This window comes from Mobula hypostoma, chromosome 12, assembly GCF_963921235.1.
Source record: "Mobula hypostoma chromosome 12, sMobHyp1.1, whole genome shotgun sequence".
Taxonomy (NCBI): domain Eukaryota; kingdom Metazoa; phylum Chordata; class Chondrichthyes; order Myliobatiformes; family Myliobatidae; genus Mobula; species Mobula hypostoma.
Genome location: NC_086108.1, coordinates 53,638,403 through 53,655,488, shown reverse-complemented (window position 1 = coordinate 53,655,488; position 17,086 = coordinate 53,638,403). Strand labels below are relative to the sequence as shown.

General features: G+C 43.1%; 1 protein-coding gene across 2 annotated transcripts in view; it reads right to left on the bottom strand.

Annotated features, from left to right (window-relative positions):
- The window catches only part of ror1 (receptor tyrosine kinase-like orphan receptor 1), a 295,234-nt gene extending 281,471 nt beyond the window's left edge, over positions 1-13,763 (bottom strand). For both annotated transcript variants that reach the window (XM_063064125.1, XM_063064126.1), the window contains exon 1: positions 13,465-13,763. In XM_063064125.1, coding sequence (XP_062920195.1) covers positions 13,465-13,570 — 106 coding nt within the window. In that variant the 5' untranslated portion in view covers positions 13,571-13,763. The remainder of the gene's footprint in view (positions 1-13,464) is intronic.
- Positions 13,764-17,086: the final 3,323 nt, after the last annotated feature.

Genomic DNA, 17,086 nt, shown 5'->3' with positions numbered 1-17,086 from the left:
GCACATGTTTTTGAAGATCTTTGCAATAATAATTGTAATTACATGCTTTTGATATTTTAAAATATGTTACTATTTTAAGTAAACTTGCTTGGAGCAAAACGGTTGAGATTGCCTTGGCTGAGGAATAACAACACCTCTCTGTTCATGTTGTTCGGCCAGGAGCAGAGGTAATTGTGACTTTGCTTCCCTCAATGTTGATGTGAAAGTTGATGAGAAATGCTTGGCTTTTGCGAGGAGTCCAAGATAGTCAATCCAGGGCCAGAAAATATCAATACCTTCCCTGCTAGTAAGCCACTCTGTCCAACTTACATACAATTCATCAGCGAAATGGGATCCACAGTACAGCTCTACCTGATTAAACCTTATGGGCACTGACTGGGACAAATGGCTTCGTTAAAATAAATGTGTGCAAATGAAGGTGTCAGGAAGCAAAAATTTATAATGTAAAGGCACAGTGGCATGTCAAAGATGATAATTTAATTTCATGAGAAGAATCACATCAGTTATAACCGAATGTCAATTAATGGACAATAAATTGATTCACTGTCATAATGTTGGCACCAAGTAAGGCAAGGGATACCATGTGGATTCAAAAGAAAGACCGTGTTAAGTACTAACTTCAGGGCTATCACATGTGGAGGAATCAACCAGCCAGGAATAATGGTGTGCTTTTGCTATAAAGATGTACCTTTATACAACGGGGTATTTCCAACCCTTGACACCACAGTTAAATCTTTTTTTGATGAGGGCCAGACACACAAGTTCAACTCACAATTATCAGACAGAGATCAAGATCTCACATCTTACCATACTGTGGAGACAAGGAGAATACAGATACTCAGCACCTAACTTAACCCCTGGATAGAAACCTTTATTAGCAGCACTAATTTATGATACAGACTGTGATGGCAACCATTAGTAAAGGTAGCAGTTTACCTAGATCAACGAGTAACTTCTTATGTATAAGTAACCCTGAAATCAGTGACATTGTCTTATAGCTGTTTCCTTTAACATCCACAAATGAAATGAGGCCACTTGTATTTCAAAGAACAGACCAGAGTATGAAACAGACCTGTCCGTCCATCATGTAATGTTCTTTTTTCTTGGACAACCCATCCTTTGGTACTAATTTCTTATTATCCCCTACGGCCGGTGAAGTTTTCTTTCAAACAATTATCTGATTCTCTTCTAGATAAGGAATCCATCTGCATTTAGACATTACATTCCAGATTATAATAACCCTCTGCCTTCAAGGGAACATTTTCTCACGCTGCCGGAGAACCAGTAGCAATTACTTTGGGTCTATGCCCTCAATTGTTGTAAACTGAAGGCCCACTCAGTCAGCAAAAGCCTGCAGTTCAATCCTCACTTAGCTGATTCAAACCAACATACGTGCATGCTTCTCAGAAGAATCAACAGAAGGGATCACTAACTCTAGTGCAGGGAAAAGGGAGGGGGTGGGGGGGTGAATGGTTGTCTTTATTCATTGACACTCCTAAAATGTACACATAGATTGTGAGTGAGAGAGACTAAGCTTCAGCCAGAAAATGTAAAGCATCCTCAATTGCTTAGTCTCTCACAATTACTGTCCAGCTTATCAGAATGGGTACCAGAATACAGGAAATATCAATTCAGCCAACCAAGAGTAAAGCAAGAGAAGAGAATATAAATAAACAGAGAAAAAATAGAACCATGAAAACACGACCTCTGAGAGGTCAGATGTGTGGTAATAAGTTGAATATTTGGGATATCATTCGAACATAATGTTTATGTAACACACAGCGATTGCCCAATATAGTTTACTCTGAACACAAACATGCCATTCAGAAAATTATCTTGATCTAAAGGACTTTTAAAATGAGCACAAGATCAATCTTTCTAAAACTATGCACTAAAAATTTAAGCGAGATGCTGCCTGATTTCTTCTGACCCTTTCGTGATCATCAAAATAGTCTAGGTGGGAGTTTACTTGAACGAGTTCGATACTGTGAGTCTGTCTCCAATGGGTGCTCTGCTGGCTTGCGCAGTCCAAGCACATAACTCACACTAACACATGGAATGCAAAAGAGCAGGAATGCGAGTGGCTTGCTGTCCTGCTTAAAGATTAGTATTCAGGCACAATACACTGCACTTAGAGCGAAAAAAAACATATCCTGGGGACACATTACATTTTCAAGAGATTGGCTTGAACACAAAAGACAATTATAAAATATATAGTTAACAAAACCTTTAACAAGATTTGTGCAATATTAATCTGTGGCGGGGGTTGGAAATTGAGCTTTCCAAGACATTAACTAGGAAGCCCATTGGCACACTTCAACCTCACCTTCTGACCCCTGAGCTTAATGGTCACAGAATCACCCTATTCAGTACAAGGTAACCTGGATCTTTTAGCCAGCTCTAATCAATATTATGATAAAGGTGCTCAGGACCTGACCACTTTTAACAATCGCAAATCATTCTCTTTTACCAATGCAGTTCTTTAGCCAATGGTGCTGACTCGGGGACCAAATGATAAATCTTTACAAGTGTTACAGTCTGTCACAGATGGACAAAAACAGCAAAAAACCAAGCGCTATTAACCCACCCTGTTCACCTATAAGACCACAAGAAATAGGAGCTGAATGAGATCGTTCAGCCCATCAAGTCTGCTCTGCAATTCTATCACGGCTGATCCCAAATCCCACTCAACCGCATACATCTGCCTTCTCACCATATCCTTTGATGCCTGACTGATCAGGAAACAATCAACTTCCGATTTAAATATACCCATGGAGTTGGACTCCACCACAGTCTGTGGCAGAGCATTCCACAGATTCACTACTCTCTGGCTAAGAAAAATCCTCCTTACCTCTGTTCTAAAGGGTTCCCCTCAAATCTGAGGCTGTGCCCTCTAGTTCTGGATACCATCAGAAACATCCTCTCCACATCCACCCTACCGAGTCCTTTCAACATTCGGTAGGTCCTCCAACTTTTTCTCCAACTTCATTGCCCACCTGAAGGAGCTGCTCACCTTCCATTCCAGCTCCCTAGGCTTTTTCCACAAGCTTACTCAGGCCACCATTCGTGAGCTTCTAGAGGAGAATATCAGGTCTCTTCATTGTCGTGGGAAGTGGGGTGGAGGAGGGCAGTGGGCATCACACCACTACCATCAAGCAAGAGTTACAGGGGCCTGGGGTCTCACACCACCAGGTTCAGGAACAATTATCAGCCAGCAGCCTCCTGAGCCAGTATGGATAACTTCACTCACCTGAACACTGAACTGACTCCATAACCTACAGACTCCCTTTCAAGGACACGACAACTCAATATTATTTAACTACATCTTTATATTATTTTGCACGATTTGTCTTCTTTTGCAGTTTGGCTGTTTGTCAGTCTTTGTTCCCTGTAGTTTTTAATAAATTCTGTTGTATTTTGATTTTTTAAATTTATTTACAGATAAGGATCACACTGCCCAGCAACCCGCCTATTTAACACCAGCTTAATCAGAGGACATCCGACAATGACCAATTAACCCACTAACTGGTACTTCTTTGGACTGTGGGAGGAAACTGGAGAACTCAGAGGAAACCCACATGGTTTACAGGGAGAACGTACAAACTCCTTACAGATGGCATGGGAATTGAATTCCGAATTTCAGAATGCTCCAAGCTGTAATAACGTCACGCTAACCGCTATCCTACTGTGCTGCCCACTGATTTTTCTGTAAATGCCTGCAAGAAATCTCAAGGTACTATATGGTGAAATATGAATGAAAGAATGGCTCCATCTGTCTAAGTAGACAATGGATGCACCTGTTTGGGGGCACAGACCTGGGCGATGAGTATGGAGATCCTGGGCTGCCCAGACATCAAGATCCCCCTCTCGGCCTCGCGGATGTGGTCCAAAGGAATGTGAAGCAGTACATTTGGCATCAGCTTGGCTGCAGGAGCTGCTGGGAGGTGATGTGATAAGACATCCAACCGCCTCAGGGGCTCCACTCTGGATTTGTGTAGGGTTTACTCCTTAGCCTTCTCCTCTCCCGAAGATACCCACAAGGCAGTGGGATCCGTAACCCTGGATAGGGGCCCATACCGGGTACTGTCAGCCGGAGCCAGCTGAGCCCGGGTGATATATATGCAACTTGATAATAAATTTACTTTGAGCTTTAAATTTTGCTTCCTTCCCACAACTCCCAAACAAAAATTGCTGGGACCAATGACAATATTCTTGGGATCTTCCTGTATTAATAAAGGTCAGGAGTGCCAATACCTTTATTCATTGCATCGTTGATTAAAAAAAAACTAACTGAACAATTTTTTTTAAAAAGACTTGCTAAATAACAACTGAATGGAGACCCATCAATGTTGCAAACAGTCGCTTCATTTAAAGCAAAGCAAATGAGAACAAAGTTCACGGGGACAAGAGAAACAATGAAAAGTGGGTATGGTAATCTGTCGGAGGAAGTACAAAGACAGGGAGTTCTTTTTGTAAACATCTTTAAAGCTAATTGTTTCCGACCCATTGAAAATTGCTTCAGAGGAATTCAGAAGCCAAGCAAACTCACTTTGAGACTCTGTCATAGGCTCACAAAGATCATCATCAGCCAGGAAATTCTTCTACCTATATTTCATTGTCCACTTGAATCTGAAAGTCCTCAGGTAAGAACCCAAGGGCACCAACACACAGCCAACTCACTCACATCCCTTCATTTATTCAACTACAATAGATGATTCGGCCAGTTACTGAACTAACAGAGGTGAGGTTGCAGGGGAAGATTTGGCCTCTAGGTGGCCCTCATCCTGATGGCAATCTTTGTATCATCAAGCTGTGTGAAGATCCTGGATATACTAAAGGCTGATTTATACTTGTGCATACGGGCTACGCCGTAGGTCTGATTGATAATTTTATGTAGCCCTATGCTGTAGTGAGCATGTGTAGTTGTGTCTGCGTCGCTCTGCAATTCACTGCCAAAACACTAGTTGGCGGTGGGGTTTCTATGCCACTGTGTTGAGTTTCTTCGTGAGAGACATGGATGAGGAAATGCATTTCAAATATTTTCTGATGTCAGCAGGTAGATTTGACGATTTGGTTCATCGTCTCCAACCATTTATTTCGCATCAGGGTACAGACATGGCGGAGAAAAGCAACCGGAAATGCGTAGGAGGAAATGCGATGCTACCGAGCGGGCCAATCACAGTTGTTGCGGTCTGCGTCGCCGCGACGCGCGAGTTACATTTTTGGGGAGGTGCACGCCAACCTACGGCGCAGGGTACGCGGTATCTACAGCATACATTTGATACAGAAGTATAAATTGGGCTTAACACTGTACAACAATGTTCTGAGGTTCTGTTTGTCTCCAGCCAAGGACTGTCCATTCAGTTGGAATGTATGACATCACCTGTCCTTCACAGAAGAGCGCCTGTGAAAAAGCACCTTCAACCACAAATCCATTACGTAGTGGTCTGCTCAAAATATTCTGAAGGCCCTGCAGAAGGAGATGGGGTGATCCTGTAGGGTAGTTCCTTGAGGAAACTGCTGATTATTTGTCAGAATGAAATTTGCTTGAGGGTGGTAAGGAAGGTTCTCCCTGTCTGATCCTCACACACAGCTGTCACACACTCCCATCATCTGCTACCCCAGCAAACATGTTGCAGTGTGGAAGAGACAAATGCCCACCTCCTCATAGGCTATGCGTTGATCTGGAAGGTCTGGAAAGGGAGGCAGTGGTCCTTGTTGAAGCAGCTGTGTAACAGTACTCTGCTTGCTGGGCTATTCCCAAGGACACACACTGAGACAAACGTTACCTGCTGCTAGAAGATCATCAACTCAGAGAAAGGCACACTTTGGTGTGCCTGCAATTTCTTGGTCTTCCAGAGCAAGGAAATTTCTGCATTTGCATGCTACTGACTGGCACATCCAAAGGTGCAGCAGTTTGGCTCGAGTGAACCACTGATGCTCCGTACGTTCACTGCTAACATTCTGTGGGAAATGATCACAATCCAAGGTCCAATAGCCATTAGACTCTGAACATGAGGGCTTCTCAAACGCTTTATGGATGAAACTACAAGCTAATGTATGGAATTGCTTGGTACACTGAATGAAAATAACAAATGTGTGAGTTATATTATCATTTATAATAAGAATATGATTTTTAAATAAAGAATCACAGAATGTGACAGCACATCAAGAGGTCAGTAAACCTCTGAAGTTTGGAATCATACTTTCTTCTACAAGAATGCTTTCCATATCCTTTAACATTTCTCTGTTTTTAATCAACAATTTTGTTAGCTTTTCAAAGAACTTATCAGCTGCGTGTGAGCGCGCGCGTGTGTGTGTTTATGTGTGTACACACATCCACAGGTCAGAACAGCTCTGTGATTGTATGCGCAGCAGATAGTGTCACGATGTGTGTGATCGAGTGAGCGAATGTGTGCAGGTGTCGGGGCATGTCCAAGCACGCGCCTGGACATGAAGATGTGGGCATGCTGGTATTTCTGCACAGACCAATGAGAGGGCAGGATACCACTCACTTCTGGTCCAGTTTTTCACTTCCGGTGCAACTGAGCCTCCAAAGTTACTGTCACAAACTTCCATCTAATTCAACCGCAACAAGATCCAGCTTCATCCAGTTTGCGTTCACCAGCAACTTTGATGTGTGTTGCTTGAAGATCCAGCTTCTTATTTTTAGCAAAAGTGGCCAGAGAAATATAGTGCTTAAAATTACGTTGTGTTATACTGAGGCATACAAACTAGGCAAGGCTAATCTGTCACTTCAGCGTAACAAGTTCTGTAATCAGGTCCAGTTCCTTCACTGTCCTCTTCGTCCTGCAAACTGAATTCATTTCTTATGCAACTAAAGCTCTGCATGTATAATTAGCTGAAGTTACTTCCGTAACGTCAGCCTTTAGACCAGTGGAAGTAAGACTGGTCTGGCGCAGTGTGAAAAGAGAGAGAAAGCAAAAGGAGGCCGAGCATATGTGTATACTTATTTCAAAAAACAGAATTATTCAAAATAAAAATATATACAAAGGAAGAAAGGGTGCAGAAAAAAATTTACATTCATGGTCATTATGTTCAGTAATGTAAACTTTTAAAAATGCACCGTAGTACCATTCCCTCTCACATGGTTTCCCAAGGTCATACCCCTTTCATTGTTCAAGGGCTTTTCCACCCAACCCCACCCCTCCATGTGCAGAAATACCAAGAGCCTAGGCTATGCTCCTTCCTCATCAAACCTTAGCACTGCCTGCCCCAAGCTTCCGTGCATCCCTCAGCACGTACTCCTGCAGCATGCCTGCAGAATTCCATTACGGACATCTTGCTGTGCTGGAAGACCAACAAGTTTCGGGCAGACCAAAGGCTGTCCTTCACTGAGATGATGATCCTCTAGCAGCACTTGATGCCTGTCTCGGTGTGTGTCTCTAGGAGCAGTCTGCAGACCATAGAGTCCTCTGTTATGCAGTTGCTGGGGCTAAACTGAGTCAAGGACGTTGCATCCATCTCCACACCCTCTTAGCAAATCCACAGTCTGCAAAGAGGTGGGTGATTGTTTCTTTCCCACTGCAAATGTTCTGAGTGCAGCAATCATTGGAGGCGTTAGGTCATCTGTAGAGGAAACTTTGACTGGCTGATGGTGAGACCTTGGTGCTTGTTGGTCAGGTTTGGCAATGAGGCCTCCCGTCCCATGATCCTCTCATATCCCTTTTGCCAATCAACTTTCCAGCTCTTAGCTTCATCCCTTCCCCTCCTGTCTTCTCCTATCATTTCAGACCTCCCCCTCCCCCTCCCACTTTCAAATCTCCTACTATCTCTTCCTTCAGTTAGTCCTGACGAAGGGTCTCGGCCCAAAACATCGACTGTACCTCTTCCTAGAGATGCTGCCTGGCCTGCTGCATTCACCAACAATTTTTATGTGTGTTGCTTGAAATTCCAGCATCTGCAGACCTCCTCGTGTTTGTAATCAAAGGTGTTTACTTGGAAGTACTCTTCCACAGAGGACAGGTAGTGTGGCATCATCAAGCTGACTGGGGTTCATGGTGCAGTAGTGGGGCCAGGCCTGTCTTCCACAACCCAGGGTTAGGTAGAACTCAAGCACATAGTGATATTTAGTGCCCACATACATTGGTACATACACTGCCTGATACAGCTACAGTGAAGTGGTCATCAGGATGGGGGAAATGCTGGGTAAGCTTTTGCCCCCATTCTCTATGGACTTGTACAACATGACTCAATGGACTTGCTCCATTTTGAACCCCCAGATGAACTGGAAGATGTCCTGGATGATGGCAGAGGAGCGAGGAACAGGGCACACCTGCGCCAAGTACAGCAGCCCTGTGGGCATATCGCACCGAATAACCAAGTCCTTCCCAGTTATTGACAGAGAATGGCATTTCCACCAACCCAATTTTTGTTTTACCTTCCTAATCTGCTCTGCCTACTTCTTCTTACACACTTCAGTCCCTCCAAACCAGATCCCCAGAACTTTCAGGTAGTCGGACCTGATGGTAAAGGGGATATTGGAGCGGTCAGGCCGATTACCAAGGAGTGGTTGACTCAGGCCCCTAATGCCCAACATGAACTGAGTACAGATGCTGATCAGTCTGTGAAATTTCAGTGGATTCAAGCAGAACACAGTGATGTTGTTTCCTGATCAGTCAGGGCATCGAAGGATATGGTGAGAAGGCAGGTATATGGGGTTGAGTGGGATCCGAGATCAGCCATGATGGAATGGTGGAGCAGACTCAGTGCGCTGAATGGCCTAAATCTGTTCCTATGTCCTATGGTCATATGGTCTTATATTGTTCATGTACAGAGAGGTTTTGACGTGTGTCTCCACTACCTGGCAATGTCACTCCTCTTATGCCTTCATCCTTCCTGAAAGATTCAGCAAAGGGTTCTATGTGGCACATAAACAAGGGAGAGTGGACAACCCCGCTGACTTCAGAGTTGAAGGGGAACTTATTTGTTTTCCATCCAAATTTGGACTGCAATATTACACAACAAATTTCACAATATGTGCCAGTGATATTAAACTTTATTTTAATTTATTTATTTTTGTAACATAATTTTTTAAAAGCCTTGCACTGTACTGCTGTTGCAAAATAACATATTTCATGATATATGTCAGGGATAATAAACTTCCTTCTGCCTACAGATATCTGTGTGGAGCATTTGGATAATAAATCATATCTGTCATGAACGTGAGTTATATCCTACCAGTGTCATTCTCCTGGTCCTCGCTGACCAGGCAGGCATCTATCCCCCTGTCCTGCACATGGGCAGTGGTATTGCTGAGCAGTGCAAGGCTATTAAATATTGCCCTGAGAGATACAACACAGGTCTGGTCTCGGTGGATTACCTGTCCCAGAGCAATGGTCTTCGATAGGATCTAATGAGTCCACAATCGACATTGAAATGGTTCTCCAACCTCTGATGTCCTCCTTCTTCCCCTTCTGCTTGTTTATGAGGGTGATGATGCCCTTCCTAATAGTCTAACATACTGCCAGCAGACCCAGGCACACCCATTTCCACAGAGCCGGGTACAACTCTGCTGGTAAGCCATCACTTCCAGAAGCTTCATTTGTGCCAAGGGAATGGATGGAGTCAATCATCTCTTCCAGGGACAGTGCTGATCCAGACTCTCCACCTTACTGCCACCTAGCACCTCTGTGACAGAAGACAGGAAGTTCCAGGGGGCTGTGCTGTGACATACAGACTGGTATTAAGGGATCTGGAGACCCTTAGTATGCCTCTCAGTGAGGATATTACTGAGCCTTCCTCTTCCCTGAGGCTGTGGATCACGGAATTACTCCTGTGAACCTTTTGGAAGAAGCATGAGCATATCTCATTCCGCTCCACAAAGCAGATGCTGGATCAGTTGATGATCTTGGAGGATTCAGAGACAAAGAGCACAGCATGCCAGCTCTTCACCTCTCACAGTTCCTTCCTCACATCCACTCCCTCGACTGTAAAAGTTGCTGCAAGTTCATCTGGAGTTGGCACAATTCCCTCCGACTCTGTCTTGCTTTCTGGACAGCTTTGAAGATAAAGAACTTTCCAATGTTCTCATTGGTTGTTTCCCAGAAGTGAATCGGAAAAGTCATAGAGTAACTTCAGCTCTCCAATCTGGGTAATCCCACTTTAGTTCCTCCATGTTTGCTGTGGTCAGCAGTTTGATGTTCAACTTTCATATCCTATGCCTGCCTTCAGGTCTTCCTATAGGTGATAGAAAGCTCAAAGGAGGCAGTGATCAGAGAGGAACACTGGTATAATGTCAGTGGATCTGACTGCGACTGCCTTTGACCCAAAGAACAAGCCTATCCAAGAGTCTGCTGACTGCCTGCCCTGATCCAGATGCATCGTGGTTGAGCTCTGCCTGAAGGGTGGTTGCACAGCTTTATACATTTAACCAATTGAGCATGTATGTGTATGTTAATATAGGTCAAGTGAATAAAGGTTCAACCTCTCAGGTGAGACCTTGCATATTTGAATAGCTAGCTGCTGGTCCCATCTAGGTAAGTATGTGAACCATGGTTGTTGGACAAAGCATCACAAGGCCGCCTATACCCATGAGAATTTCATTCCGGCAACACTTAAAACTTGAGAGAGAAAGAGGAAAATCTGAAAACAAATCTCATTGATGGAAGTAGACCACACTGTTGCTCCTCTCCCATCTTCAATATCCAAGCTAATTGTGACCCACGCCAACCACAACTTGAGAAGGGTTCAGCAAGTGGTGCAGTATCTGCAGAACACCCACTCACTCCATTCCAACTCTCACTTTTTGTCTGTTCATTTCCCTGTGGTCAACTCAACTTTGCTTTATTTGCATCTGAGTCTTAAACTTTAAGTGTTTCAAATTCCAGATGCATAATACAATTTCAAAAATGCTTTTTATCATCACCAAAGACTATCATTATAAATTGTTAATTTTAATTCTGCCAAATTACAGTACATACTGATACACTATCCCTTCTTCATGGACCAATGAAAATTAAAACTTACTTTGCTGAATAAATTGAAGGCACATTGGGGGTTAGAAAAATAAACAGAGGGAATGTCTACAGTTTATGACAGTTGAAATACCTCACAAATCCCTCTATACTTTTATTCAGATTAAAGTCCATGGACTGGGGAACAGAGCAGCAATGAATTTTTCAAGCACTGGGGTGATGAATCAAAGATGAATCAAAATACAGTGTTTGAATGACGGTAGAGAATGGAAATAATGACAAAAGATGCATTTTGAGATAAGAGAAAAGAGCAAGATCAGAGTAAAGGCCCCAACTTCAACAGTGCAGATGCTGTCAGAGATGTAGCTCAGCTCAGCGTAGCTTTGCTGACGCTCAGAAGCACAAGGAAAACAAAAGTTCAGAGAATGAATGACCCCTGCAGAATGGACAGACAAGAAATGGACTGCCTTTGCCCAAAAGACAAGAAAGGTTGGCTTATAAAGAGCCAAATTTTCTGCCAATATAATGAGTTACAAATCTGTACGCTGTCATTCATGTGTAAGTTGTCAGGCAATTCGTAACCTGGGTAACCAGCCCTGAGAAGCACGAGCTGCTGGATGATAACCTGGCCAAAGTGCCAGTTCACCTTCTACTGCCCAACAAATCTTGCGAAGTTGCTGCAACTGTGTATTCATTGCTAATTCATCATATCTCAGAGGTTCAAGTTGGTAGTTTTTTTTTAAAATCAGGAGAGTCATATTCCACCAAGGCATGTCTAACATAGAGACAGAACAACTTAAAATGTGGAACCTCATACTTCTGCATAGTGATTCTGAAAATTTGAAAACCTTAATTCATCTCTGGATACCCCTCCAATTATCTTTCAATACCCAATTTGATTCAATTCTACTTTACTTCCTTCTCCTTTGCATTATCTTTTCTTTCTCAAAAGTTTAAATTTTATAATTCAAAAGGATTAATTTCAAATGAACAAAAACTGTATGTCCTTGAGTGAAATGTTAATTCTCTCTCTACAGATGCTATCTGATCTGCTGAATGTTTCCAGCATTTTGTATTCTAATTTATTTTTCAGCAGCCACAATATTTCTCTCGGGGGCCAGCTGCTTCTCAAGAATGCTACATTCTGGAATAATATGGAATCACAATTCACTGCAAACTGTATATTGGATGATCAAGATGCCTCCCAACTTCCAAGCAGCTTTAAAAAGCAGCAAGTAAAAAGGAACAACTTGTTAACATATAATTTCAAGATGCAGATTTTATAGAATGCTGGAAGGCCTTTATACTTGGATTAACTTTCCCATACAGCTCAATTAGATCAACAGTAACAGCAACAACTCTCCATTCTGTCTCTCCCTCATTGGCAAAGCAACAGCACAGTGGCCTATTGTCTCTACAACAGAGGGACGCATCATCCTGGTTTAAGTTTCCCTTAATCTGTTGTTTGCTCTAACTATACCAGGCTGTTTTGCAACTGTAAAATTACTAGTTTTAAAAAATCTACCACTTTTATACTCTATGGCATTTCAGTATGAAGTAGACACTAAACTACATTCCATGTACCAAAAGAATTTGTGTTACCCAAAATATGAAGTGGAATGAAATGAAGTGCAAAAACTCTGCACTGCTTAAAATTAACAGATAAAAGCAAAGGGATATTTAATTTAAGAATCCCTTAGGTCTGAAGACCAGTGAAAGTGATGATTCATTCGCAAACATCACCTATTCTTCACTGAAGTACTTACCCAGAGTATGTTTTTTTGTTATTGGTTAACCCGGAGATTTCACACCGGCTGTCCATTTACAGTTTGCGGAGGATTGAGTAGGAGAGATCTCCAGCTGGGAACTCACTCATCTCCAACACGAGAGTCAGATTGCATTGTACATCGGCTGGGACTGAGGCAGCCCTTGGCACCCCACGGGGAGAGTGAGGGCGTGAAGTGCCCGATCCTTCAGCATTTTTAAACGCTTATTGTGCCGACAGTTTGGTCGCAAAGTACTGGCTGCCACGGCATCTCCCAAAATTGAAAACTCCAATTCACAATGGAAAGGTTTGCAAAGCGTACATCCTACGCTTAAAGAATTAGAGTTCCAACTTAAAACAACTTAAATGGCATTTTAAACATAAAATATTTAAACTCTGATTCCAAAGACAAACAAACAAAAACAGAGCCGGACCTCCTGAAATTTCCTGTGATATTAATGTTTTCAACACAATGCAGTTAAGACTAAAAGATAACGATAAGAATGGTCCCGCGAGATTGATATTTCAGTGTATTTTTTTTACTAATTTTGCACATTTTTATCCAGCAAATATACTCAAATTCCGAACTCCCACTTGCACAGAACAATTTTGCACCAGGTGTATTAAAATTAAAATATCTCTTTAAATCCGAAGTAATCCCGAATTTGCTTTAGCCATATCAGTTTATGGGAAAGTTAACATTTTAAGTACAAGCACACACGAAAAAGACAACACAAGTTGCAGTGATTTTTGCATTCTTACCGTGGGCGAAGTGCCGAAGCGCCAGGTTGGATGCCAGTACGAAGAGAACGGTTTGAAAGCACACAGCCTTGCCGCGATCTCCGTTTGTCGCTCCTTGTTGGTCCATTGCCGGATAGCCTCAGTTTACTGCACCGTCCGCCGCTGCTTTTTGTCGCATCCACGCTCGCTTCAGGTTTCCCCTCGAGGTTGCTGCTAAAAGAGAGGTAGTTTTGTCTGTGTCCCTTGCTGCCTCTTCAAGCCCGGTGCTACTTTATCCTCTGCGAAAACTCCGGCATCACTTCTGACCACCCGTACGCGGGTTGCTGTCCGCTCTGAGTGGCGATACACTGCGTTCCCACAGCGAGGAGCCCGGGCGGAGCGGCCCGCAGAGTAGTTCCCTACCGCCACCACGTGGACACAGAGGGAAGGGCAGGACCACTTCCAGACAGACAGCGCTACCCTGCCAGGAAGAGAGTACGGTATTACTGGATTGGCCCTTGAGAGGGGATGCAGAAAGCAACACTCTGTGGGAGAGAGGGTGCTACAGGACTATCCCAATGCGGGCGTGAGTTGGAGAAGCAGAGAGGCAGAGACCGATACAGACAGACAGACAGACAGACAGACAGACACCGCGTCAGAAAGAGAGAGAAGCCACACGTGGGTGGGAGGGCATTATAGAACTGCCCCATGAGATGGTGAATTAGAAAGAGGGAGAGGGAAAGAGAGAGAGAACCACCCTAGAGGTAATAAAATTACTGAAATCCCTTGTAGGCACAGGAGGGGGTAAAAATTTACAGCACAACCTCGAGGGGTTATTTTAGAACTGCCTCATGAGGGTATGAGAGCATCACACTACAATGTCTGGAATGCAGTGCAGAATATCTGAGATGCCAGAGTGTGGGCAAAGTGAAATACTGTTAATGTGTGGGGGATGAGAAAGATAGATTTATGCCTTGGAAGAGCAGGAAGGACTCACTAAACACTTGGGGCTCAGAGAAGTCCCGCAAATATGGCTGCAGGCAGGCCTGGGAATCACAACTGAAGAGGGATCAGAAGCTGAAGTGGGATTGTGGGGAGTCAGGGGCTGCAGACAGACAAGGTGACAGGTACACTGCGAGGGGTGAGGAGGACCAAGACGTGCTGGCAAACAATCGGCTTCCTCACAGACGTCTCAGTTTGGTGCTGCGGTTTGAAGAAGTTTTACTGGGAGTGCCTATAACAAGGGATGCCCCAGAACAGGGTAGTCCAAGTTCATCTGCAGTAGGTTAACAAAAGTTGTTACACAGGGCATAATGTCCCCACAGGCATGCAACAGCAGCAAATTCACAGAAAGGTTACAGCCCCTTAAGAGGCAATTTGAGTCCATGACAGGGTGTTACAGGAGTATTTAACATAGCCCTACTCAGTATAACCCACAAGTGCTCTTTCAACCCTTTTGAAAGACATAATTAAGTCTTCCTCCACTACCCTGAACCTGGCCGTACTTTCTGATCCTACAGCACATTCCAGACCATGACCACTGACTCCGCTAAAAAAAGAAACATTTTCTTCTTTTCACTTTTGGTTCTTTTGCCATACATCTCTGATGTGGAAATCAGATCAGAGTTCCATGATCACATTTCTGAGAAGAAATGACTCAGAAATGTTCATTATTGTGTTATGGTCACAGAAGAAAAACACTTGCACTTTTCCATTAAAAATGCTTTGCAGTTTATCTTACTTTTCATCTGTTGTTTTGTTTGGTCAGGAGATCATGGTCAAACAGGAAAGGTAGGAAGAAGCTGTGGTCAGCCAGTAGTCCCTAGTCCCTCTGCCCTTTAGTAAGATCGTGGCTGATATTTCAGCAGATTGCTATTCTCAGCACCATCCTCATATCCCTTAACTCCTCTCAAATCCATAGTCTATCAAAGTCAGTGTTGAATGTCTGATCATCTATAGCTCTCCAGGGGAAGCAAATCCCAAAAGTTAACCACCTCAAGTGACAAAATTTATTCTAATTTCCATCCTTAATGGCCTACCTTTAAGTTTGAGACTGTGATCCTTGGTTCTGGACTCATTAGTTGGGGAAATTTTCTCCCTGTTTTTACCCTGTCAAACCCTCTTAAGAAATCAGTGCTTGTCTGTGAGGTCTCCTCTCATTCTACTCTGAAGTATCTCATCGTTTATGAATATCCCTTTTCAAGTGTGTACTAAAACATATACAAAACTGATGGCATAGACTGTCCAGAGTGTTATTAAACTTCAGCCTCTGTTGGTTTGTTCTGCGCTGTTTATTAATTCTCCTGCCTCTTTACGTGCTTTTTGGTCACCCCAATGTTTGACTCAACACTGAAAAGTTCTCCCATAACTTTTGCAAGACTTTCTCTGATACTCTGTATTACAAAGTTCGCACAAAATGTCTGTTCATTTGCAACACCAGTGAAGTCCTTCTGCATTTATTTAGCTGTTGCCCTTCCCAACAGCACTCACAGCTTAACTAGTCTGAAATTTAACAAACTGCCAACTTGTTTCTGTGCCCAAGTTGTTTATTGAAATAAATAGCAAGAATAGCCTCCTGAATTATTACTCTTAAGTACTGCCTCCAATCTGACTCTATAACATCAACATTATAAATCTGGGCTGCTTGCAGGAAGCTTCATTCATTGCCTATGCTTACTGTAGATTTGAATGCTGTATTTCTGATACATGTGGCTTTGGACCAATGTCCTAGTACTAACATAAAAACGACGCCATCAAACATACCTAACTGCTCACTGTTTTCTGAAGTGGCTTGCTGACCGGTATCTAGGAGTCAAGAAGTCGTAGGTCTAAGCACCATGTCTGGCAGGTGAGCACTTTCATCCAGGCTCACAGTCTGTGCACCACTGTGAAAATGTTTACACTGCTGGGTGTTAACCTGGGGTCTTCTTTCACGAAACAGTAAAATATACTGTGGCACTGTTTTGGAGAAAATTGACTGCACTGCAAGAATAACCACACTTCAAAGACCGTAAGAGATAGGAGTAGAATTCGGCTATTTGGTCCATTGGGTCTACTGGCTGATTTACTATCCCAGTCAACCCATTCTCCTACCTTCTCCCCATAACCTTTGACATGCCTACAAATCAAAAACCTGTAAACCTCTGCTTTAAATATATCCAATGACTTTGCCTACAAAACCAATGTTGCAATAAATTCCACAGATTCACCACCCTCTGGCTAAAGAAATTCCTCCTAATTTCTGTTCTAAAGGGAGGTCCTTCTATTCCGAGGTTGCGCTCTCTATCCTAGACTCCCCCACGATAGGAAACATTTCTCCACATCCACTCCAGCCCTTTCAATATACAAAAGGTTCAATAAGATCCTAAACTCCAGTGAATTTCATTTGCTGTAGGGCATTTGGGACATTCTGAGTTTATGATTGGTCTTTTTTAAATTCTAACATCTTGCTTACTTTTATTTCAAAGTTTATTCTGACATCCTACGTCTCTTTTATTTCAAAGTTTAAGTCATGCTTTGAAGCAACTAGTGAGAGATCAGGATCTGAGCAGAGTGGGAGCTATTTAAAAACAAGTCTTGTTGGGAGTGAGTTTTATTTGAGCCAATATACAGAAGTGAGGTTTAAGCATTGTTGGAGTTGGCTGGGGTTACAGTGGCCAGGTTT